The sequence below is a fragment of the Xylocopa sonorina genome, chromosome 8 (assembly GCF_050948175.1).
Source record: "Xylocopa sonorina isolate GNS202 chromosome 8, iyXylSono1_principal, whole genome shotgun sequence".
NCBI lineage: Eukaryota > Metazoa > Arthropoda > Insecta > Hymenoptera > Apidae > Xylocopa > Xylocopa sonorina.
This window is the reverse complement of record NC_135200.1, coordinates 7,841,750-7,863,488: the sequence shown is the minus strand read 5'-3', so window position 1 is coordinate 7,863,488 and position 21,739 is coordinate 7,841,750. Positions and strand designations below refer to the sequence as shown.

Genomic DNA, 21,739 nt, shown 5'->3' with positions numbered 1-21,739 from the left:
CTTCTTTTATACTTTTTTCATGTAGCGTATCAAGGTCATCTAAATATAGGCATTATTTAATTGACGAGCGACACCGTGCACTGTTGGTTACCGAATCGGCGTGGGAAAGAAAACATCGTTTCACTAGATCGGTAGTCGCACTTTTAAAAGATTGACCAATAATTTGCCGGTAACTTGTTATTCAATGCGACCTCAGTTTTTCAAGCAAGCCGTCACGAGAAACGTGGCAACCTCGGTTGACGTACAGTGTCGTGCAAACGTGTTACGTACCTCCGCGATACTAGACACAGGTGTAACTAGGGCGCGAAGCTGAACACCCATTTCGCGATTTAGTTGTGTGTATGGTGTTATGAAAACAGGTGCAGGTATACCCGATTCCTGTTCTACGGCCACGTTACACCGACCGGGCCTGTGTTGTTGACACACCATCCCCGGTGAATCATTCCAAGGATAAAAGAGATTCAGACAAAAGAACAGCCAACCGAAAACATCCATCGAAACGTTACCCTCGGAATGTGCTATTGCAAAGCATCGTCGAGAAATCGGCACCCTATAAATAACGTGACGTGTAACGAGAAACAATAGAACACGCAGAGGATGAAAAATTCGTCATTGATGAGTAAACCACGCTACTTAAATTATCTCCCATAAAGCGAAACTCTTCTTGTCTCTGATTCTCGATTGGAAGAAATGATTAGCGATGCGAATGGAAAAGTACTCGTTTAAAATGCATTATCTTAATGTCACTGGAGGAATAACAGCGTTATGGTGTACGCTTTTACGAAGATTTCGGGTTCTGGGACAATTAACGAATTCGCGAATGTGTCACGCTATATCTGCACGAAAATCAAAACTGCAACGAGTTGGCAAAAGTGCAAACTGCTGTCGGAGCCCGACATTCTTGTAATGGATATATCCTGACGACCACGCAGTCGTAATCCACACACGTAATAAAAGGAATAACGGATGGGGAGTACAGGGAAAGGCAACACGTTGCACAGTCATCACCGTTACTTCAATGCGCAGACGCGCACGGTTTAGATCGCACACGCGTTTTTTATCCATAAATTCAAAAATCGACAACTAATATGACTTTGTCAAAGTGATCTTCGACCTTGCCACACCGCTTGAAAACGATCGATTATTTAAAAATACAATGTATAACGCAAAAATCTAGGCTTCTACGAGGTCGTGCGTCTGCGAGTTCTCACCAATCGCAATAGACAATTAACAAGTTGCCATTACATCTCAACATTGCACACGACGGATATTATTGGTTCAATCGCGTCAATTGCGAACGTATAAGATACGAATTTCTGCTCACGCTAATCAGATATCGGAAAAGGTTTGCCTGTTTACAAAAAGATACCTTACTTCGATCGTTTCTTGCGAGTAGAATGCTGACTTAACACTTCGTATGGCAGAGCCGACAGTAGGTCGCAATAGTAGAAATCTATATTATCGGCCAACGTTTCGACGCGCGGGAAGTTCGAATAAAGACGAATAAAAACTCTGGCCTATTCACCAGGATGAATCAACAAATGATACTTGTCACACTAATAAATTAGCGAACTATTATCATGACAAAGGGGTAGACCCTACGTATAAAGCTATTCAGTGTAACCCTCCCTATAACATTCATACGACCACCATCATCACTATACTATAATCGACGCTCCAACCCCTCGCGGGTACCATGATAAAATCGTTACGCTACTTTAATCAGGAACCCGCAGGAAGTCCTATGTAAGTTCTCATCGAAACATACGTGGGTATGAATATGTTGAGCTTCAGTGCACAACCTAACACTTGTCGCTTGGGCATAGATTATATCATGCTTTTTATATGCACCCGTGATTTACAATGTAGAATTCGACACATTATCGTAATGAGTTAAAAAATGTGTGCAACTTATTTCATGAGATATATATATATGCATTGTGTATATATATATATATATCGTTTATCAAATCCTAAATAACATTCAATTGCGAAATACTGTCAATATACTTGATACTGTATCTCGATAACAAAAGATAAATACAATATTGTTGGATAACACGTGGCCGATGCATGTGAATATTCAACGTAATATTTTTTATAACAAATATTAAGAACAACTTCTTGCAATGTTCGAAATAAAAATTTATGAATAATTCAAGGCCCAAGTAACTAGCGTACTAACGGGTAGAAATCCAAAGGAAAATGGTGTAGTTATAGACCAGCAAAAGCAGCACGTGTTCCAACCACGTGGTTGTTAGGTTATTTCACTTGGCGGGAGGTCGATAGAGGAACGCGGTTTTTCATGAAAATTTTAAACGCGTGATATACTTAAAAAAAGCACGTAAACAACCGCAATACTGTGAAAGATTAACAGTTGATAGAGAACACTTGCCGAATAATACAGAAATTCACAGTACGATACAAGTTTACTATTTACGGCTCGCGTTGGGGTGGGAAACGCTAAAAAATGATACGACGTACAAAGTTATAAGCTAAGTTCAATCTTTGTTCAAGTATGTCTATATCTCAAAGATAACAACGAATCCCAGTTTGAGATAACTAGACTTGACGACTAACGGTAAATGTGCACTTTGAGTTCTTACACGACGTACAGAGAATTTGAAACGATCGAAACAAACGTAGTGAAATCGATGAAAGATACAGCGAAAAACAGAGATACGACATCAACTGGAAATCAATTTAAAGGGATGAAAATAAATGTATTTACCTTAAAAAGAAACTCATACTATGAATCCTTTTACGTAACTTGTCACAAAAACGATGAAACTACGTTGCATGAAGATAGAAATGTAAAAACGGCAGAAAACCGGGTAGGTTATAAATACATCACAATTATGCACAACGCACCCGTTAATACACCAACGTACGTGGTACGGCACCATCTACTCCACTTCCATTCACACACTTGCTCAATCACAAGACCTTCTTTTATCGATTACAAACATTTTGCACAACCGAGCACTGTTTTCTTGTTCCTTTCTATTTTTTTCCGCACCCCGATGTAGCACAAGTTACATAATTTTCCAGCATAATGCAGGAACGAAGAAAGAAACGAATAAACCGCGCGCGCGGTGACACTGCCGAGCGAAAAGCACGTTCTGACACGTGCTCGAACTCGAGAGGCGGCTATGGCACTGATCCGAACTCACAAGTTTGTAAAGAGCAGAGAGCAAGGTATGTATACGCGTACACAACTCACCTGTTATGGTAGGTGGTTAACGAATGCAATGGAAGTAAAAGGTTGAATTAGCCGAATAGAAAATTACGAGGAGGAAGTGAACACGATCGAGAGTAACAATGACGGTCCCTCAGGAGGGAAGCGAGTGCAGAGGCATACTGGGGAGCAAGCGGCTCAATGAACATAACAAGGGGGAGGATGGTCGGCGGATGGACGAACGAACGACTCGACTCGAGTCGAGTCAGCCTCGACACCCCGGGGCGTATCGGCGCCTATGGGCAGCGCCATACCCGACCGCGACACACGTCCGAGAGAGAACGAGATAGAGAAAGAAAGAGACCGAGAGGGGGGAAGAAAGAGAGAGAGAGAGAGAGAGAGAGACGGAGTACACGAGGAGGACGGAATGATTCCAAGAGACGAGGGAAAGAGGAGGGAGAGAAGATTTACGCAACCCTCTCTCGCCGAGCGAAAATCCACGTCGAGAGGTACGCTGTCGTCGATGCGTCGATAAGCCACGTAGTATCCTCTTTACACGCGCTTCACTTTTTTGTCCATGTTTTTCCAAGAAACGGTGAAACTAACCTCTCTCTTTTTACCCCGCCGAACGTTTTCTTTCTCGGTTACTCTCACACTGCGTTAACCCTTCCTCTACGTACACGCGCGCACACACACACACGCGCGCGCACACACACGCATATATAAGATCGCACCGTGGCGTGTACGCACGCATACCTATACACGCAGAAACGCACGCATACATAACCATGAACGCATAAACATACGAAGGCACTAGGAAACACTCCTGACTCGAATGTACACCACACAGCAACCAGGATGACGATGACGACGACGACGACGACGACGACGACGACGACGACGATGACAACTACAACGATGGTAACGAGGATGACGACGAACACACGACACGAACGAATTGTGAAACTAAGGGAAGCGAGGGGCGAATAGAACGAGACAGCGAGAGGTGAAAGATAGGTGGACAAATAAAGAGGGAGAAAGCGGTGTGAGAAAGTGTGAGAGAGAAAGAAGCCTCCTCTCCTCCGCACTGGTAATATCGATTCGTAGGGTAGGCACGATGGCAACGACCCTACCTGGTTTTAACGAAACGAGCTCCAGGCGCACGGGTACATTTTTCAGCTTATCGACACCGCCCGGTTTTTCCCGATGACACCCGAGTTACGGAACATCACGATACTATTCGATACACGATACGTCGGGAAATTAACACTATACACCACGTCGACTTACCTTGGCATCCTGGGATGCAGCTGATTCGACGACGGGGTGAGAGCCTCTCCACCGAGGACGTGCGACTTTGCCCGTGCAGCGCTAGGACGCCATGTCATCAAGTCGAGGCGCGGACTCGGGGCAAATCGCGCATATACACACCGACAGAGAGAGAGGCGCACGAACACCACGTAGCTGACCAACCCGGTGCCTGCCGTGGCTGGGAATTCCTGCTGCGCCACCGAACGGCCGTCACGGAACCTCGCCTACGCCCGCCTAGCGCCACGACCGTGCTTTCCGTTCGTGGTACCCTTCACCGCTTTGCAACGCTCGCGACACCCGCCCGTTTGCGCGCCCTCGTTCAACCGAACCACCGAAGTCGAGCCGCGCACAACCTCCCGCAATCCTACCACCGCCACCTACCCGATAGTCCCCACTACACCCTTCACCCTCTCCATATATCCCCCACCTTACCACCCTCCTCGTCACGCACACTCCTCTCTTCCCTCGCTTCCCACCCTCAACTCCCTCGCGCCATCCTGCGCATTCGTCCTTCTCGTTTCCCCTCTTTCGCACTCGCACGCTACTCTCTAGTCGCTATCTCTCTCGCTCCCTCTTTTGCTCATTTGTTCGCTCTATCACTCTCCCACCGATTCTCCCACTCTCTCACCATAGCCCGCAAGAAACGAATCGCCTGACTTCTTCCTCTTTCCTTCTAACGGTCGTCTTCTCTCTTTTTATCTCCTCTCCGAAACCCACACAAACGCATTCCCTTGATTCGTCTTCCTCTTTCTTGCTCTTCACCCTCGATCACCCTCCAAAAAGGGCACTTATTTTCGCCCCTTTGTTCTCACGCTTGTGACCAACTTCTCCCTCTCTTTACCTTTCCTTAAACCTGCCACCTCCCCCTGCCTATACGCCCTCGTTCTTCGAGCTTCTTTCTCGAACACACCCTCTCCCTCTCTACCTCCTTCCTAGCTACTTCTTACGTCGTGTTACTGCGCACTCGTTCTGCCAAAGTCGCCACGAGCTCGTGCAACTGCTCGCAAAATTGTTACCCATTGACGACGTCATGCGCGGTTCCAGCGGTTGCGACAGCCGCTTATCGCTTCTCGTATTATTTCGATAAAGGAAAATGCGGGTTAAAGGGGCAGCGAGTCAGTCTCCGCGTTAAACTTTTTTAAAATAGAGCCGGACGGATTACGTTACCGACTCGCGATGCGATTATCGCGAGTTCATCCTTTTTAATATCTTTTTATCGCACCTTCTTCTCGATCGCTGCGCACACACGTAAGTGATTGCAGAAATTTGAAAAGGGGAATAAAAGAATGACGATATACGTTATCGGTAATAATAATAGAGCAACGATGGTCGCGTAGTATATCCTCGTCGAGCGGAGAGCGGGAAATACGAAACGATTCCATTTGATTTTAGGGATGATCGAATAGAGAAATTCGAGGGGTTGAACATAAGAGTCTGGTAAAAAGTTCGCGAATGTGTTGAGACGCCTGCGGAGGAGGTGCGTTGCGAGTTACACACGTAACCGCGATTTGCGTCTGCGCACTTTTTTCCGTGCAGACTCGCCAAGCAGCGGCGCAGGATAGAGCGAGACAGCCTGCCTCTCCGCCACGAGGCTGTTTCTCAACTTCTGAGCTGCAAATGTACAAGTACCAACCACATTTGCGTATCCTGGTAGTAGTTTGTCGCCGTTTCAGCTTCCGCTTCGTTCCTCGAGCCTTGTCGCGTATCCGTGGCAAGAATCCGTGCGTCGTCACGTTGCCATGGAAATAAACGCACCTTCGTCCGATTTCCTCGTTGTTGAATCAACGTGTGTCGGATTGCGTGTCGTCACCGGAATCGTTGCGCTACGCTGACGGCACCTTGACACGTTTACCCCGACACGCGGATTCTATACAATCGCAATAATGTCGAAACGACTTTATTACCGGTACTCCTGTTACGCGACGCCCACCAACTTAATCGATACGATCGATTTCTAGCCAACGGAAAAGATCGGATCACCAAGTTTCCCGCGCTTTTTACATTTCTACTCCCCTTTTAAGCGTGTAACTACCCACGGAAACTAACTAAAACCTATACGAGGTAAATTCGGCTGGTACTTTAAACGTGCAATATGTTGTGCGTCCACGAGGTAACGCGTTTCCAACATGAGGGTTGGTTGGTAGCGATGCGCGGGGCGCTGCCGCGGAAGGATCCCCACGGATCTTTTCGGTCGACTGATAAAAAGGCTTGGAAGCTGCCTTGTCGCGATGGACGAGGCGTATACGGACAAAAAAAAGTCGCTGGAAGGGGAAGCTCCGGAGAGTCTCAGAGTCGGGCAGGGGAGAACGGAGCACGCGGGAACGGAGGGATCGTCTGTCGGTGGCGGAGCTGGGGTGGGGGCGGTAGGTACGGCGGGGACGATACTGGCGGCGACGGGGTGAAGAGGTACAGACATACACGTAGACAACGTGGGTCGGGGTAAAGGGGAGTTATATCGCCGCCGTCACCGCCACCACCACCACCACCACCACCGCCACCAACGCCGCCGCCGCCGCCGCCGCCGCCACCGTCGTCGTCGTCGTCGTCGTCGTCGTCGTCGTCGTCTTCGTCGTCGTCCTCGTCGTTGCTACCACGATGATTTGATTCTGTTCGCTACCACTGCTGACCGACGCCGCAGCTACGATTCGATTTCTCTGTTAGCTGCCGCTGCCGCCGCCACCGCTACCAGTCGCTGTCACCACCACCGTAGCCACGCCACCGCCTGCTGCTTGCTTCTCGCTGGCTGTTCCTCTAGTGTCCTTGGTTTCGCTTTAGCAAGACTAGCGTGCTAGTTCTACTACGTCGACTCGCGCGTTTAGAGAAACTCGGTTGGCTCTCCTACTGCCTCGCGCGCCCACGGCCAGGGCTGTATCGCTTGGGGCTGCGTTCGTCCATTCTAATCTCATGGCCTCCCTGCCATACCTCCTCCATACTCCGTCCCGAAAACGAGCTTCTTTCTCTATGGAGAAAGAAAGAGAGATAGAGAGAGAGAGAGAGAGAGAGAGAGCGAGAGAGAGAGAGAGAGAGAGAGAGAGAGAGAGATCTACGATCGATTTCGGTTATCTCTTGAAACAACAGCCCACGTATTATACAAATTACACCTATCGCATAACTCTGTTTTTTTCTTGCGATCTATTCTCATTCGATATTACTTATCTTATCAGAAATCACGGTTTTTCCGAATTTATAGCACCAGGAGTGTCTGTACGCGAGGCGACACGATAAAGTTACCGATGTTTATTTTTAAGTAATTTTTGTTCCTTTTAATTATAAAACGGGAGCATCGTGGTATCTCTCCGCCGTAGCATAGATCGTGGTGAATAAACGGGGTGCCGAGCCGTAATCTGTCGATTTTCGGCAGCCTTGAACCGTCTTCGGCCGTTAATAGCCGCGACATTCGGTCCGTGAAATGGCTGTGGGACGGCGTTCCTTCATTCGCGGCTAGAGCAGGGCCCGGCTAGTATCTCTCTCTAGGGAACTTAGAAATCCAGTGGAAACTAAGGCGAGTAGAAGGGATACTATCGGAGGAGGTGGCAGCAATGGCCGTCTCGAGCCGCGAGGAGGTAGGCAGAGAGGAGACGGTTTGCCTTCATATACCAGGGAAAAGAGGACGGCGGAGAGGGTCGAGGGAGGACGCGGAGAGACAGAGTCGAGGAGTACTACACGTGTCGCTGCAGCGGGGTGTTGACCCCAAATAGCTTTTTTAACGTGACGTAACCACGAAAGGGTTGAGAAACGGCTAGCAACGTCGTTCGACGGCCAACCGACTTCTTAGCTAAAGCCAAGCCCTTGCCTCGCCTTTAAGCCTCGTGTGGCTCCCCGTTAGATGTATGGCACAACGATCCTTTCATACTCGAAAAGCCACTTGCGCGGTTCCCTGCCCGCCGCCACTATGACCACAATGTTATAATTAAGATCAGGGATGTGCTCTCGATTTCTGTAGATCTCAGTCCACGCTTCGCTACATTTAGCTACATTCTACGTTGGAACCGAAGCGGAATAAAATTGATGGCTGCGGAACGTTCTACAATTAATTAATTAATTACCTACAAGTTCTTTTACTTTTCTTATCCTAAGCATTTATTTGGCGATCGAAATAGATATATCTTCCCGCGCGATATACTATATAATTCTATTCCGATTATATTTATGATTAATTCGCGTCTTCGGAAGTGAGAGAAAAGAATTAATTATTCCCGCATCGCTAATAAGCGGAAATTTACCGCGTTAATTCATCCAAGACTAGAATTATCAATAGTAGTATTTTTGTACGATTCGTGAACGCGGAAATTTGATGTCTGGCCGCTCGGTTGTTTATAATTAGACGACCGTATGTGAATTTGCATTATAATTTACATACTCTTTATCTCCGTGACGTCGAAGACGGAGTACAGCTAATCACATGGTCAAGGGTGACAGGTTACGGTACGATCGTATCAGGGTTGCAACACATTCTAATGGTATTACAAAAAAAAAGGAACTAGAGAAAACGAAAAAAACATTATGATTGATGGCGAAACGAAATGTAGAACGTGCAACATGCGTAACTACTGAACTTCGTTGATAGTCAATGGGCACATGGTTGTGTTGTATCGCGGCTAACGTTATCAATTTCATGGAGTAATGGAAGTGAATGAAACGATGCTCGAATTGTCAGTTGAACATTAACGAAAACAGCCCGATCGGATAGAGAAAGAGTTAATTTTTAGGTAGCCGGTATCGTAGTCGATTTAGGAATCCAAACACCGAAAGGAGGTTAAGACGACACTTAACCCCCCGTCGCATATGGTTTCCAGTTGGAACGGTACTGGTATGTCGCAATACCAGCCGTATGTGTACACTGTATGTACCTAATTAGGACCATTGAAGAGAAGGAAAGACAGACAGAGATGTTGAATATAGGGCGTCCCCTGTTCCTCTTTATTTCGTCACTCGATACGATGTCGCGCGTTCTTCGGGTACTTGGATTGTTTCTCTCGTTCGAAACGAATTTCTACTGTTTGTCGTGTCGAGCGTAACCGCGGCTTCGGAAATGCGACGAAGGTGGCGTAGAAAAACGACGCGATAGGTGTAGACGAGAGAGAACGAAACCGCGTCTCTATCTCCTTTCTTAATATCACGTATACATACACGCGCTGCCACAGCAGTGGCTATCTTATCAAAGCCAGCTACACCCTGAGAGAGGCGTAAACGATATTTTTCCTATTTGCTCCGGAAAGTACAGTGGTTCCCCGTCCCCGATTGCCAACCGACCCTTCTGAGGTCAACCTCCAAGTTTTTGAGGTCAACGCAAATAGGAAGGGCGCGATACGCCGATGGGATTTCACCCGAGTGCCCTGTGACAGTGCCAGGATGAGTTGGCTGGACGAACAGTTGTCAGGAATTCAAAACAGATATCCTTATCCATTTGCAACCGCAAAGGATATTCCGAGAAACCACGAACAGGAGAAAACAGCTTGGCTAACTTCTTCCGTCCAACCGTTTCGATCGTTAGCTCATTTTATACTCCGTCTTACGGAGTCTCTATTTCCGTGATTAACTGTACGATTAGTAAGCGGAATATTTAAATTGTAATTAACGATTAACGGCGACTAATCGTCGTTGTTCGATCGCCACCAAGAACGATTTTACTCTTTGTTCTCGAACGCGTAACGCGGCGACGAGGGTGAATCGTTGATGGCCTGCGTTTTCGAGGAAAAGGGGGAAAAGCGTAGGGGCGCGCGCGCCCAGCGAAGGAGGGTTAACGTTTCAAAAAGGGAAGTTAGAAAGGAATCGTAGAAGATTCCGTCGTTCGATAAAAAGAGTCAGTAACCGTGGAGGCGAGTAACGGCGTGCATACCATACATATACGTTAGGAAGGGGATGACTCGAAGGGACATTGCTCCCTGGCCTCGCCTGCCCTGCTCTGTTCCGCTGTGTCCAGAAAGGATCCACCTATCGTCCTGCACTCTCACGGCCCTTACGGACCGTGACACCTCCAGTTCGGATCCTTCCGGCGACAGGTACCTCGCAAGAAACGCTTCCTGTTCAGTTGCCGCGGGAAGAAAGTGTAAAAACGGAAGGACGAAATAAGTAGCCAGGAGTTAAGTGGGATATCCGTCGATTCCATGATTTACTTCGATCACTGGGACGCAATTTTAAAACATCTTTCACGAGGGGCGGAGAAAACAATTTGAAAATTTTTTTAATTCAAATTCAATCTTCAATCTCGAAACTATGTTTTCTATTACCACCCCCCTACCCCCATCGATCATTCCAAATAACAATATCCATATGTATATATATACATTCTCCTGTGTGCGTCGCGCGAGAAGCTCGAAGGCGCGATATCAGGCCGCGGCGAGACCGCAGGATATTCGGAATTAACTCGTAGCCGAAAATAAAGGGCTCGTGGAAGATCTCGAGCGGCTCCCGAGCGGATTCACCACCCCAACAGGTGGTTACGCCGCTCTCCGACCGAAAGATAACAACTTTCTACCCCGACGATCGAACCCCGCTGGGTCCTGGGTACCACGTTTTCGGTTACGAACCTGCCAACGCGTTTTCTATCCCTACGCCTCTCTTCTTCCCTCGGCCGTTCTTTCTCTCTCGCGCGCACACACGACGCCCTCCCGCCTTACCACCCAACATGGACTTTCTATCCCCGGGCTGCCTTTCAGCTTTTTTCCCTCTGCTCGTTCCCTCCTCCACCCGTCCCCCCACCCCCCTCCCCCTCGTCCTCACCATCCCGCCTACCCGGCTATCTATCCATGTACCTACGTGACTATCCGCATCCCTATTCCTGACTTCTAAATCTAACCCTAGGTCTAACCTAACCTGGAGGCGCCCTTATACCCAGACGGCGGCGTCACGGATGGGGAGGTGTATATATATCCCCACCACGGCATCCCTCATCGAGGGGTCGTTGATCCCCCAAGGACAACGACCTTGCGTCTGCGGCAGCCAACCGTTCGAACGGTTCTGGGTTCCCGGATTCCTCGATTACCAATATCTTTCACTTCTCGCTTCTCTCTTTCCCCCCAACTCATTCTTACACCCCAACCTTCTTCCCTTTCCTTCACCCCTCACCTCCCCCTCCCGGTCCCCCCTCACCCCTGCACCACACCCCATCCACCTCCCGCCAGCCAGCCTCCCTCCGTCCACACGGCGGACGGAACCGTCGTCGCAGCCGTCTCCTTTCGTTTTCCTTTCTGTTTTCTTTCCACGTTACTCCGCGTTACGAATGAACGTGGTGCTGCTCGTTTCTTTTCTCCTTCTATCGGTCCCGGCATCAATGGTGTATCGGGCACGCTCGTGTCCGAGAATGGAGAGGAAGTTACGCGGCGCGCGTATCCCCTTGGACCCGCGGAATCTTCCGCCGTGCCAAACCGTTTGAAACCAGTCGAACCCGACCGTAAACAGTTAGTTAGTCCGCGGCGCGGCGCGGCGCGGCGCGGCCCCGGCGAGATCGCGCGAGGCAGATCCCCCCGGGCCGGGGTCACTGGGTTTATAGAATCATAAACGACGCTCCCCGAGCCACCTTTTCAAATTGTAGAATAGTATGAAAAATTCATACGAGCCGTCATCGATATGCATGACTCGACCCCGACCCGCATACCTCTCCCACCGTTCTCCCCCTGTGTTCATCCTTTTCACCAGCCTCGCGCATAGAAACGTTCGTAAACCCTCGTTGGTGGCGCGTCGGTCTCGCGTGCTCTTCGACGCTCGAAAAAGCGGCACGTTTCGAAAGCGCGCTTCGAAGCTCTCCCGCCGGGTAACGACCGAAACGGGTACACGGACGCGAGCACCGTAGCTGCCCGCTTCGTTCTTCTTCTTCTTCTTCCTCTTCTTCCCCTTGCACGAAAACGCGTCGACTGGCCTAATTTTTCTTTCTTTTTTTTCCTTTCCTCCTCGTTTTTATCTACGCTCGCCGACACGATGATTTAGAGAACGGTGGTAACGCGCGGCAAAAGCGATTACCCGAGCTCGAATTCGAACGTGACGGATACCTGGTATGTTAAAACACAAGCACGGTTCTCTAAGTGGGTGGACGGGTGGGTGGTCAAGTACACACGTAGGAACAGAGTCGGTACACATGTACGACATATCTTCACATACACCAGGCCGAGCCGCGATACGTGCAGCGTTGGCCGTGCGGGCGCGAGTTGGGAGGCGCGATGACGTAATGTTCGAAGGGAAGGAACAACATCGCCGTTGACCTACTAAAGACCTGACTTTTCTTTCGTTCTCGTTCAGCCCTATCTTTTTTTCGACTCCTCTCGACATACCACTTTGTACACGACGTCCCGACAGCCAGAATTCACCGTCGTGAAATAATTCACGCGCTTTCGGCCGGTCCCGAAACTGGACGATGCGTCGTTAGTCGACGCGTAAGTATCTCGCGTGATATTTTTTCCTCCTTTACCTTTTAGATTAACTTTTATGCGAGCGTGAAAGCGTTGAAATCCTCGAGAGAGCATCGTTCCTTTGAAAGTTACATCGGTCACAGGCTAACAGTCACGTAGACGAGCGGCAGAGCCCGTAAAGCGGGAAGAATAAATGCGCGACAAGTGCTATGCCGCAGAAATACCAAAGTAGGTCCTACAGGTCTCACCATGGACCACCCTATCGTTACGCTGTGGTGACTTTTGACGCGTGAATACGCCCTTTGTTCGTCCCTGCCTCTCTGTCCCACCCGGTTCCCCCTTTTTATTCCACCGTCCCTCTTCGCCGCCCTAAGAGGCCGCAGGTAAACCAGGTAGACAGGTAGCAGCAGCAAAGTCAATTTCAATTCGATTCGAAAAGACCTAAACTCGCATTGTGCCACCGTGGATACTGCGCGACAGTCTGGGGATTATTTCAAACGGGATTACCGAGGACGCTTAAACCTAACAATGCGATGCCCGTACACCTGTTTTTCTTGCGCCATTCAAACTTGTACACTTTTTCACCAGGAAATTGCCTTGTTTGTCAACAAGATAACCTACGTTCGTAAAGCTGTACCGATCCGTAACCTCTGCCCTTTGCTGCTGCCCCCCCCCCCCACCCCTCATCATCCCATCCTTTGAAGATCAGACGAGGATCGGAATCATCCATGATTAATCATTACTCGGTTTATTACCGTTAAACGGCGCAAGTTCACCGAAACGAACGAGAAACTCGACTGGCAGCGGTTCTGTGGGTTCTTAGTTTGCCACGGACCAGTTGGACGTCTCCCGCTGGCTATGGCGTGTCGGGGTGGTTGCAACAGGTTGTTGCTGTAGCAGCACCATCACCACTATACCACCAGCGGCTCCCTTTGGTCCATCGAGTAATACGGCTAGCTATACCATAGACGATCGTTTCGGGACGACACTTAGGGAATCCCCACGATTGTTGCAGCACTTTCTCCGGAGGACCAAAGTCGAAGGTGATCGTGTGGCACACACGGTGCCGCCTCACCAATTAATATATTCGCCTGAATCTCTCGTCGACGCGCGTGTACGTGTGTGCGTCGAACATGAAAATACCGATACTGTTCCACTTTAGGCGAAACACGTCCAACGTGATAAGAAAAATATCTCTTTATCTGGTATTATCGCCCTTAAAGGAGGGCATCGCCTCCACAAAACACGTGCGCGTCTTTTCTCACTGTACCCGGAGCCGCTCGATCCGCTTCGTTCGAAATGGCAGCCGTTTCGAGGAAAGCTCCTAATCAACCTAACTACTTTCCTATTTGCTCGACTTTTAGACTCTGCCCGCCCCTCTCCCTCCTCTCTCTCTCTCTCTCTCTCTCTCTCGTTCGCCGAGAATGATAAGCTCAGGGAACACGGAAGGATCGCGCGAACCGCAACCCCGCAGCCGTGAATACTCGCGGATAGCGAAGCCCCCCCATAAAACGTCGAGAAGATGAGCAGGATGCAGTGGACGTAGCCTGACGTAACGTAGTGTGGGAGCAGCGTAGCAGTGCAGGTCAATGCCCTCGTCCACGACGATCGCTGTTCCCCAACAACCCCGTGCAAACGAAAGAGCCCGGGTCCGTTCCTGGGAAAACCTGACTTCACCCTGTCATGTGCTCGAATTCCGTTGTAATTCGTACGTACGGATTTAATTGCGTCCAAGTATCTTAAATGCCTCCCCCCTCTACACTGGTTTTAGAAGTTCGAAAGGAAGATGAGGAGGCAACGAAGGAGAAAAGTTGAACGGAGAAAGAAGCGGACAGATATTCACCTAATTTCTTACATGGTTTGTACGGCGATCGAAAATCTTGTTAGATGGCAGACATAAATTGATTTTCGTGACCTTTCAAGAAAACGGAAAAATGACACTATGGGGTACATTAAAAAGATCGAAGTACCGCCTAAGTGGCTCGAGTATTCCTCGGTTTTTCAACTTCAATACCGTGCGTGTAAATTTTCTTCCTGTCTACCTAAACGTCGCCATAAAAAGAATACAAGCTAGCCCTCGAAAGGGAAGAAGGAATGCATCCAATGGTCTTTTCTAAGTCCGATTCCAACGGTGGGCGTGTAACGACCAAGGCGGTTGCAGTGGTAGTCCCTGGAGCAGCTCGAAAATTCCCTGGTCTTTCACCGAGCGGAGCATGCTCGCAGGTGGGCGTATGGATCGTAAGAAAAAAAAAAAGAGGAATGAAAAAACGGGAAAAAAAAAGTGATACCGAGCGCCGCGAAGAAGAACCGAGGCCTCGAGAAAACTACGAATTTCGTGAAACCCCGTTCCACGCTTAAGGATCGAAGCCTGACTGAGCTCTCAGGTGATACCGTTAAACTGACTTCCGTCTGCCCACCTACCTACCTACCTACCTACTTTCGTCCTCGTACATCGTCCGGCACCGTCCGAGCCGCGTATTTCGCAATTCACCAAGTGAGAGAATATCTCGAGTCAGGGGCTCAAAATATTTGAACGAGTGGGTCCTCGCCACGCTAAATTCGTTCGAGGAAACGGTCGGGAAGACGGAGAGAAAAACGGGAGAGGGAAAGAGAGAGGTGGCTGTCTTTGCAACAATGCATTACTGCTACGAGCTTGAGTATGGTTTACGACCTCTCGTAGGCCACCATTATCAATAAATTATGCCGTTTTCACGCTTCTAATCGCGAATAATTCACGTCGATACGGCTGATTAAAATTTGCGCCTCGACGTTTAATAGCTGCGAAAAATGATTTCCCATTGAATTATTATACAGTTTGCGTGAAATTTATAGTCTAGCAAAAAATTTTGTTTGCGCGCATAAATATGCGTGAACTACGTTTGTTCGTCGGTTGAAATCAATTTACTGCACTCTATTAAATAAAATATACGATCTGACCAAAAAATGTGAGGTATTGGCAGGTTGAGTTGCGACACATCGCGACAGAAATCGTTACAAAATTCTCTACCATATTTCTATGTAGATAACGTACCTAATAGATACCAGAAGAAATAGCAGCACACATCGTACTTTTTTTTCTACGAAACCTTCGACGCTATAATTTCAACGAGTCTAAAATATCACACACGTACGATATTTGAATCGAAAAGTGGATTCGACAGAAGAAACGAAACTGTTTCATCGATTGCCTGAAAAAATTCGGTTCTCGCGAATGGCTACTTGCGCCGGAGAAGGGACCCATGTAAACGCATCGAGTTTTCCACAGGGAGCCGTGGTGGTACCACCGGAGCATGTTGGTACCAGCAAGGCAGCCGATCGCGCTCGCGCGAGAATCCAGCATATAGAATAGGTCACACCCTCTGGGGACCATTATTGCCGAGCACTGTACGTTGCACGTGACTTGTATAGGGTCGAGACAAGTGGGTTGGTGCAGTCGTTACTGTTGTCCTCGGTACCCCCTGCTCGTTCAACGACCCCGCATGCACGCACTCGCCGCGCCGCGGTGTACGCGTGCACGCATGCATGCACGTGACGACGGGAGTCTACGCCGGGCCGAGAGAAGCACGCGTAGGACGGTGCGACAACGAAAAAGTCCGAATCGGAGTGATTTCGCCTCTTTTATACGGCCGTTTTCGAAGCCGCGAGGCGCCACGCATGCTCCTCTCCCGGACAATCGGCCGCAACCGCGGTGAATGTATCCGCGCTTCAGCCATCAACGGCGCGAGGAAACGCGGAGATTTAGAAAGGAATCAACCACCTATTGTGGGGAACGTATTGTGCGGACGCATAGGTCTCGAAATTCTCACGAGGATAAATCAAGCCCTTACAATAGTAGGAAAAGAGTTACGCGACTCTTTATTCGAGGAGCGTAGACCCGTATACAGGAGCACACCGAGTAACAGACCGGAGAGAGAAAGGGTTCAGGGATGAGTTTGAAAAGTCCCGCCGGCATTCGTAGCGAAGTTGCGCGCGCAACGGCGGTTATGGGCGCGCGTGTTAAATCGAAACAGCGCGAGGCGAAGCGGCAGGGGTCACGTGGGCTAGACCAAGCGGGACCAAGGGTCACGAGAGACAGGAAACGGTAGTATTGTGTACCGGATGTCGTAACTTCCGAGTCCTTTGGCCTCGCTGTTTCCCTTCGCGCGACGCAAGCGGTGGCAAGCGGCACCGCGATACCACGTATCAAGGGGCGGGCGGCAGCCGTTCCTTCGGTATCGAGGAAATTTCGAAGCGTTACGAATCAGAAGATGCACGAGTAGCGGTTGGCGAGAGCGCCCCAACGCGCCCTCCTCGAGAGATCAGCCGAGCGAGCAATAGAATGAGAGAGTATGAGTGAGGTCGCGCAGTCGAGGTTCCCTGATAAGAGGGACAGAGAGAAAGAGCGAGAGGGCGGGAGAGAGACGAGACGAGGGGAAGAAAGAGAGACGGTGGCAGGGTGAGAGGGAGGGAGCGAAGAAAGAAGGGAGAGAAAGGGACGGAGGCGAGAGAACGAGAGGGAGAACGCAACGCGCGCGAGCGCGCGCGCGCGCGCACGTCCGCGAGGGGTAGAGGGAGGGTATAGTCGTCGTGAGCTCCTTACAGTGCATTGCCTTTACGATCCCTCGAGTCCCCGTCACACCCCGTGCCCCGACAAATCGCGTACGACGTGTCTCTCATGAAGAGATCCACGAAACCAGCTCCGCCGTCGAGCGATTCGGGTCGTCGAGATTCATCGAGAGGAAGAGTTTCTGTATGCGTGACAATAAACACGAAAGTATCGACGGTGTGTGCGTCTCCGTCTCTCTGGGCACACACAGGGTATACCGCACCCCATTGGGCTAGAGTTGATCTTCACTTGGAAGCAAAAGAGCTGATCTCCTGCGCGACGACGTTCTCCTTTCGTTCCCCTCGAGAACACTGAACTCGTGTCCACCGTCTACAGTGGAGACTTTCACCGGCATGTTGTACGCGTTTCGAGGGTAACAAGATTATCGTGTCAGCCTCACGCGATTCTCAATTTACATTTCTCACTCCGTAGGCACGGTGGAATTTTTTAAAACCACTCGTTTATTGCATCGCACGGTCACCAGAGAATGCGTGTTACATTCGAAGAGGATTCTACGCTCAGACCTATATACGAGAGGCTTAAATATTTTCCGGGAAACGAGAGAAATCGTTGCGATGATGCGTCGTAAATTTCAGGAGTGATTTCGAGGTATACCGGGATTCGTTCCAATTCTAATATTCAGGTACCGGGACTTGTGCATCTCCCGAAAACGATTTACAGGTCGAAATGGTTTATAGCATCTAAAATAGGTTCTTCGAGTAGGAACTTTCGAAACAGCCACGTTTCACGGCGCACAAGCGCCTTCGCAAGAGGGGAGCACAAAGATGTGTCCGTCCCCATCCCCACCACCCCCATTCACTCCATCTTGCCCGGCACGTTTCTCATCTCGATGTCACGACAAATACGTCGCTTCCTTGTCGTCTGCATCCTAATATAATGTATAGTTCGATACGTATTACGCGTCCACGTACATGCATATACCTATGCGGGTTTTGACTTTGTTTGCCCGCTGCCGCGTAGGTTCCGCGATAAGGAAAGTCGGCAAAGTAGGGAAAGAACGCGGGTTTACGTAGAAATAAACGCATTGATGATAAAAAAAAATTGTGACAACCAGCGTTAGTTAAGTAGCACCAGTAGTACCGTAACTCGTTGATTCGTCGGTTGTCCTGTTTCACCTGTGCCTGCAGTTCACGCCGGTTCACGCCCTTCTTTTACACCGCTCTCACTAACGGTTAATCGACGTCGACCACTTCTTGCGTTCGAAAGAAAATTGAATGCACATCCAGCGCCATCGAGTGGCTCTACCGAGGAATGAATATTGCCGCCTCCGTTTCCTACTGCCCGCAAAACTAGTTACGAGCCTAAAGTAGGGATAAATATTATGAACGTGTGAACGAATTGTTTCCATGTTCGAAAAGAATGGCACTGTTATTGAATAAGTTAAGACTGAAACAGCTCGTTAAAGTACCTGTACGATATACGCATGGAAAAGATCATTGGGTTTGTATCTTCATAACCCTCTGAAGTACAGCTAAGGGGTATTTTCTTTCTGTATGCATATCGTTGTTTTTATAGTCAAAAGTGAAGAAAAGGAGAACGCCTAAAGACAAAGCGTTAGAACATTTCGATGATTTCTATGGAAATGTTTACGGAAACCGATGGCCGGATATACGAAGCGCCTTGTTAAAACAGGAATCTAAATATATGGCTGTGGTTAATAATTTTAGTGACACAGAAAGAATTCGATCCGAATTGGAGGTATATTGTACAGGATCATTAATGATATTAAAAGTAATAAAGTCGTAAAATAGAAATGCGATGCAATTAAAATTGTTTCAGTCACTTGGTGCGATAAATTTGAGGAGTTTGTACGATGTTCAAAAAGAGAATGTGGAATTTTTTAAAATGAAGAGAGAAGCTAAGCGTAAAATATTACAAGAAAATGAACAAAATGTAACAGAACACGAGACATCTATAGATCAGTTAGCAGAACTTCGATCACTTTATCCTGCTAATTATCCAGATTTGTCGGAATTATTAAAATCTGAAAGTAATGAATTCGGCAAGAGAGATCAACCAGCACCCATAAAATTACAATCTATAGATGCAGATTTAAATGATGTCAATATAGATACCAACCGTATTATCGATCCATCTGTAAATGTATCTATGCTTCATGAATATGTACCTGCAACAAAAATAAAGGGTTCGCTTAACCGTTATATTTTTTAAATTAAAATTTAAGTATTGTATCTCATTACAAATATGTATTGCAGGTTTGGATGATTTTGTCTTAGAATCTGATCATTATAAGTTTTATACTAAGGCAAGTGATTTTCAAGTAACAGTTGAAAAAGAAGACGTTTTACCATTTCCCGAGCACTTGCATGTATATACTTTTGAAAGAAGTAACAATAGTAGATTTCCAAGTCCTAAAAAAGGATCCACCGGTGTATCAGGTTTGTACTTTTCTGCATCATTTTTTTTTCAGGAATAACAAGGTAAATATGTGTGCGTTTCAAACAGTTAGTCATGTCCAAATAGTATTAGGTTGTTTAAAAAGTTGATAGCAGAATATGAGAATAACTTAAAGATGCTACGTGCCTGCAAATAGCAACACCTGTCAGAAATGTTACAAGTGCTTTATTTTGTTAGATTATTATTTATTTGATGGTGGATCTATACTTCCCGTGTTGGCTTTGGATATACGGTTGGGTGATACTGTACTTGATATGTGTGCTGCACCCGGAGGAAAAGCTTTAACTATTTTACAAACCCTCATGCCTCGTGTATTGGTTGCTAATGATCTGATGCAGTCTAGAGTGAAGAGAATAAAAAATGTCATGGAAGAATATGTTTCCAATGTATATAACACAGAAAAAATGTTATTTATAACAGAACTAGATGCTAGAGGAATTGATGAAAAAGATATATATAATAAGGTATACATTTTAATCTGGTTTCTTATTATTAAATATTTTATAAAAATTATTCCATAAAGCTTGCTATGTGCTATGAATTTTTTTAGATTTTAGTTGATGCACCATGTACAACAGATAGACATATTTTACATTCTGATGATAACAATATTTTCAAACCAACCAGACTCAAGGAAAGATTAAAAATGCCAGAAATTCAATCAGATATTTTAACGTTAGTAGATCATATGTTATATACAAAATATCATCATATTTTAAGATTTTTCATTAGGTATTGTATTTTTTCCAAATTTGCTAATAATTAGTTGAATTTTCTTATTGCAGCAATGCTTTAAAATTAGTGAAAAAGGGAGGTACTGTTGTGTATTCGACATGCTCTCTTAGTCCTGTACAAAATGATGGTGTTGTGCATGTAGCACTCAAAAGAGCCTGGGAGGAAAGTGATTCCGTTTTAATCGTAAAGTACATATTACATATATTTTTATAAACAAACACTATTGTTACTTTTATTATATATATACAATTACGATTTTCTTAGAGATATGACAGAAGCATTGGAGCCATTACGATGTATGTATGAATTTGGCAACATTGGTTCAAAGTATGGTCATATTGCTATTCCCACTCTCGACAACAATTGGGGCCCAATATATTTTTGTAAAATAGTAAGAGTACAGTGAAGATGAACGAGTAAGGGCACTTAATGTGTATGTATGCATGCACGTGTATACACATTTTATTGTATTTAGGTTTGCACCTATTACAATTTGTCAGTCATATATTTTAGTACTGGATATTTTAGCAAGATCTTATTTATGTTTGTAGGTACATTTGATAGTTCAAATTAAATAGCTATGCAATTTGTACTTAGAATGTAAATATTGCTGTAATTATATGTAACATTACTTTCGAGAAAGTAGTATTTTATATCAATAAAATATGCTGTAATAAATAATGTACATAGTGAGAACAACTTTGTATATAGAGACAATAACATTATGTGATGACTGAGTATTATCCAGTACAAGTACTATTTCATTACTGTTATTAAATATTTAAATAATCATCCTTATATGTAAGAACTCTTAAAGTATACTTCTCGTAGAATATAAAGTCAAAAAGTCGTAACATTTACCTATGTCTGAGTTGAACATTGTGTGTCAAAAACAGTGCCGGCTCGTAGATAAAATTAGCGAAGACAGAGACAACACGTTAAGGTCAACACTGCGGGAGCAACTGTGGCCCTGTCTCTCTCCTCGCGTGCTGCTTTCTATGCGCGCATGCGCACAACGACCAAACATCACGTCACTGAAACTGTGACGCGCACAGTTTTATACAAAGATTGCTGTATTTGATTGTTTTTTAAGGGTTGTATATTGTACAAATGTAAAGAAAGAATTAAAGAAAAAAGTACTCATTA

General features: G+C 46.9%; 2 protein-coding genes across 8 annotated transcripts in view; one reads left to right on the top strand and one right to left on the bottom strand.

Annotated features, from left to right (window-relative positions):
* Ttk (zinc finger and BTB domain-containing protein ttk) overlaps positions 1 to 6,678 on the bottom strand; it is a 45,755-nt gene extending 39,077 nt beyond the window's left edge. The window contains exon 1 of one of the 6 annotated variants that reach the window (XM_076899400.1): positions 6,123 to 6,678. The gene's annotated coding sequence lies outside the window, so the exon portion shown is untranslated. Of the gene's footprint in view, positions 1 to 2,731; positions 3,180 to 4,468; positions 4,856 to 6,122 lie in introns of those variants that run through there. The other 5 variants (XM_076899398.1, XM_076899402.1, XM_076899404.1 and 2 more) reach the window with 5 other exon arrangements.
* An 11,622-nt stretch (positions 6,679 to 18,300) lies between these two features.
* On the top strand, positions 18,301 to 21,159 carry L(2)10685 (5-methylcytosine rRNA methyltransferase l(2)10685). 2 transcript variants are annotated; one of them, XR_013102121.1, is made up of 8 exons: positions 18,301 to 18,880; positions 18,956 to 19,138; positions 19,220 to 19,586; positions 19,657 to 19,839; positions 20,036 to 20,322; positions 20,409 to 20,537; positions 20,644 to 20,781; positions 20,858 to 20,975. XR_013102121.1 is itself a non-coding variant. In XM_076899406.1 (8 exons), the coding sequence occupies exons 1-8, from the start codon at positions 18,800 to 18,802 to the stop codon at positions 20,997 to 20,999; spliced, it is 1,506 nt and encodes a 501-aa protein (XP_076755521.1). In that variant the 5' UTR covers positions 18,321 to 18,799; the 3' UTR covers positions 21,000 to 21,159. The 2 variants fall into 2 exon arrangements, 1 of the variants encoding a protein (XP_076755521.1); XM_076899406.1 differs by having other exon boundaries at positions 18,321 to 18,880; positions 20,409 to 20,533; positions 20,858 to 21,159.
* The last annotated feature ends 580 nt before the right edge of the window (positions 21,160 to 21,739 follow it).